Raw genomic sequence first — 3339 nt, forward strand, 5'->3', positions numbered from 1 at the left:
CTCTGCGTTAACCTCCTTCACAGCCGGCGCCACCGGCGAGCCCCCGCCGCGTGCCTTCTGCGAGCTGCCAAGTCAAAGCCCCCGTCTGCACCGGAGAAGCCCCGGCGCTTCCGTCCCCTGCTCAGGTCTCCGCGGAAACCGCGGGACCGACACGGGCGGTGGCAAGGGCTCGGGGGCTGCAGGATTGAGACCTGTGTGCACCCCACACGCGCACACACCTGTGGGGCTGTCACCCCAGCGAATGCCAGGCTCTTTCTTCCCACTGTCTGTCCTCCCGGCCTCCTCCCTAGATGTCCCACCGAAACCTCGATAAACCAGCCGGGGTTCTGAAGTCAGAGACAGGTTTGAGACAGGAGGAGGCTGGAGGCTAGATACACAAAATGTAGGTGCCCACACACACACCACAACCAGGGGGACATCTCTGGTGTGCACAGGCTGTCAGAGGGCTGAGGGGCTGGGGCGATGGTGTCGTGGATGACTCCGATGGAGAGGGAAACCCTGGGTCCCAAACCAGAGAGGGTCAAATTCCGCAGAGCAGCCAGCCAGACTCCTCCCTCACCTCCTGTTTCAGACTTTGAACTCGACACCCCATCTGACAGCCCCTCTGCCTGGCAAGGGCAGTTTCTCTGCCTTCCTCCCGAAGGTCCTTTGGGACCAAGAGCCTGCAATGGCAGTTTGAGGTCCCGGTTCAGCCACCTCCTTTAAGGGCCAGAGCTACAGGATTCTCGTCGCTGTCCCCACCTGCTCTCCTTTCAGCTTGCAGATCCCAGCTCAATCCCAGCTCAATCCCTCAGGATAGTGCTGAACTTGACCCCGTCCCACATGGCCAGAGCTGCCTCCCCTGGGAAACTGCCTCTCAGACCTCTGGGACTGTTCCCAGGCCTGCCAGAAGTCGGGTGCAGGCAGAAACAGACCTTCGGAAAGGTTCGAGTTTTGGATGACTGAGCACTCTAGATCCCACTCCAGGTTCCTTCCTCAGGAAAAGCAGAGCTCAGACCGGACTTCGCCAAGTCCCTGCCCCTCCAGACTCATCATGAGGGCGGGGAGAAGTCTGGGAGGGACGGATTGCAACAGGGCACTGGCCCTATAAAAGCCCTGTGGTGGACCTTCCTGTGTTCTTGGGGAGTCTCTCAGCCTCACCTTTCTCCTGCTTCCTCTGAAACCGTGAGCCCCACCTCGGCCAGCCTCCACCATGCCTCCCAACCTCACCGGCTACTACCGCTTCGTCTCGCAGAAGAACATGGAGGACTACCTGCAAGCCCTAAGTAAGCCTGACCCCTTTCACTCCCTTCTCCCTACCCCTTCCTGCCCCTCCGTTCCATGGAGAAGGCAGACGCTGCGGTAAGGCCCAGGAGCTGGCACTTGACGGGATCCATTTCCAGCCAGGGGCGTTGCCAGACAGGGGCGAACCCACAGTCCCAGACCCAGCTGAGGGGAAGCCCCCAGCCCCAGGGGCTGCTGTGGGGAGCTGCTGGCTGCTGCTGGCCCGGTGCTGAGAGCTTGCCCTCCCCACAGACGTGAGCGTGGCCCTGCGGAAGATAGTGCTGCTGCTCAAGCCAGACAAGGAGATCACCCACCAGGGCAACCACATGACAGTGAAGACGCTCAGCACCTTCCGCAGCTACGTTCTGGAATTCGAGGTGGGGGTGGAGTTCGAGGAGGACCTGAGCATCATGGATGGACGCAAATGCCAGGTACTTCTCAGGCTGGGTGCAGGGCGGGGTGTTGTACTCATGAGCAGGTACCTCCTTACAATTGGGGCCAAACTGTCACCTCTGCCAGCCAGAGCCAAGGAAACAGATCCTCACAGCAGGCCAGGGGGTTCCCAGGGTACTAGTGTCTGGGACCAGCCGGGTCCTAGTGCTCCCTGACTTTCTCCTAGCTCTTCTATGCCCCCTCTTAGACCAGCCAAAGTGATGAAAAGGGCCACCCCCTCCAATGTGCAAAAACCTGCTCATCCTCCAGTTGGTGACACTTTGGTCACTCGGAGTCTCTTTCCTTAGCCGCCATAACCTGACTCCCTGCATTCTTTCTGTTCCTTACGTGGTCATTCTTGGTCTCCTCTGAAGACCCTAACTTTCCTACTAATGCCTCGAACTGGGATTCAGGTTCTATACTGATCTTCTCTCTCCTGTCTGTACACTGTCCTTGGGCTGTCACCCGCACGTATGCCTTCCGCTGTCATCTATAAAGTGCCCTTGACATACAAGGGGACTTCAAAAAGTCTGTGGCAAATGGAATTAAAGTACAAGTTTATTTTGGGGACCAGCAGTTAGTGTAATGGCTGTGTCGCTGGACTCCCATGTAGTCAACCGCAGTTCGAGTCCCAGACCCGGTGGCTTAAAACTCACGCCAGGCGTGTGTGCGTGCGTGCCCAAGATCCCGAGAGGAGAATGGAGGAGAAGAGATTGCAGCATGGCCATTCCCCTAGGGGGTGATTTCTCGCTTTCTCTCTCTGTCTCTCTCTGTCTGGCTGGCGAGCGCATGCACCCTATAGCAAAAACCTCTCCAAATAAATAAATAAATAAAGTACAAGTTTATTTTGATGCAAAAAGATTCGAATTCACACATAGATTTTTCTTTTTTTAAAATTTTTATTTCTTTATTTCTTTATTATTGTTGTTATTATTCACATGAATTTTGCCAGAGAGAGTGAGAGAGGGAGAGTTAGAAAGCAAGCTGCCAGGTCTGGGACTTGAACCACAGTCAGCCATGTAAGAATTCCAGTACATTAACCACCATACCACCTGCTGGTCCCACACATACATTTTTCAAAATATACATTTTCCATGAAACATTTGAAGACCTCTCCTACATCCTTCAACTAGAGCCATCTCCTGAATCCCAGGGTGATGTCTTTCTCTTCTCTCTTTGCTTTAATTTGCAAGAGGGCACAAGCACTGGCCAAGGGAATGGTCATGCCACAATCCCTCCTCCGCTTCTCCTTCCTTTGGGGATTTCGGGCACACACACATGTACTCAGCATGTTTCTCAAGCCCCAGAATTCAAGACTCAAACTATATGGTAGGCCATGTAGAATCCAACTCGCATAACCACCAGGCCACAGGTTAGCCCTAGGGTGATATTTTTATGTTTGTTTTTATTTATTTTTATTTATTTTATTATTATTTTTTTTTTGGAGAGATTTTCACTGTAGGGCGCGTGCGCTCGCCAGACAGACAGAGAGAGACATAGAGACAGAAAGCGAGAAATCACCCCCCAGGGGGGATGGTCACGCTGCAATTCCTTCTCCTCCATTCTCCTCTCGGGATCTTGGGCACGCACGCACATGCGCCTGGCATGAGTTTTAAGCCACCGGGTCCGGGACACAAACCACGG

The 3339-nt window shown here is 54.3% G+C and overlaps 1 protein-coding gene across 4 annotated transcripts in view; it reads left to right on the forward strand.

Moving 5' to 3' along the window:
• The first annotated feature begins 1075 nt into the window (after positions 1 to 1075).
• The window catches only part of RBP5 (retinol binding protein 5), a 6621-nt gene continuing 4357 nt past the window's right edge, over positions 1076 to 3339 (forward strand). For 3 of the 4 annotated variants that reach the window (XR_003548288.1, XR_003548287.1, XM_006170774.3), the window contains exons 1-2: positions 1085 to 1265; positions 1516 to 1694. Coding sequence is in view for 2 of the 4 variants with exons in the window: in XM_006170774.3 (XP_006170836.1) it covers positions 1193 to 1265; positions 1516 to 1694 (252 nt within the window). In the remaining 2 variants the exon portion in view is untranslated. Of the gene's footprint in view, positions 1266 to 1515; positions 1695 to 3339 lie in introns of all 4 variants that reach the window. The other variant, XM_027769222.1, reaches the window with a different exon arrangement.

The sequence above is a fragment of the Tupaia chinensis genome, unplaced genomic scaffold, assembly GCF_000334495.1.
Source record: "Tupaia chinensis unplaced genomic scaffold, TupChi_1.0 Scaffold149011_1, whole genome shotgun sequence".
Lineage (NCBI taxonomy): Eukaryota > Metazoa > Chordata > Mammalia > Scandentia > Tupaiidae > Tupaia > Tupaia belangeri.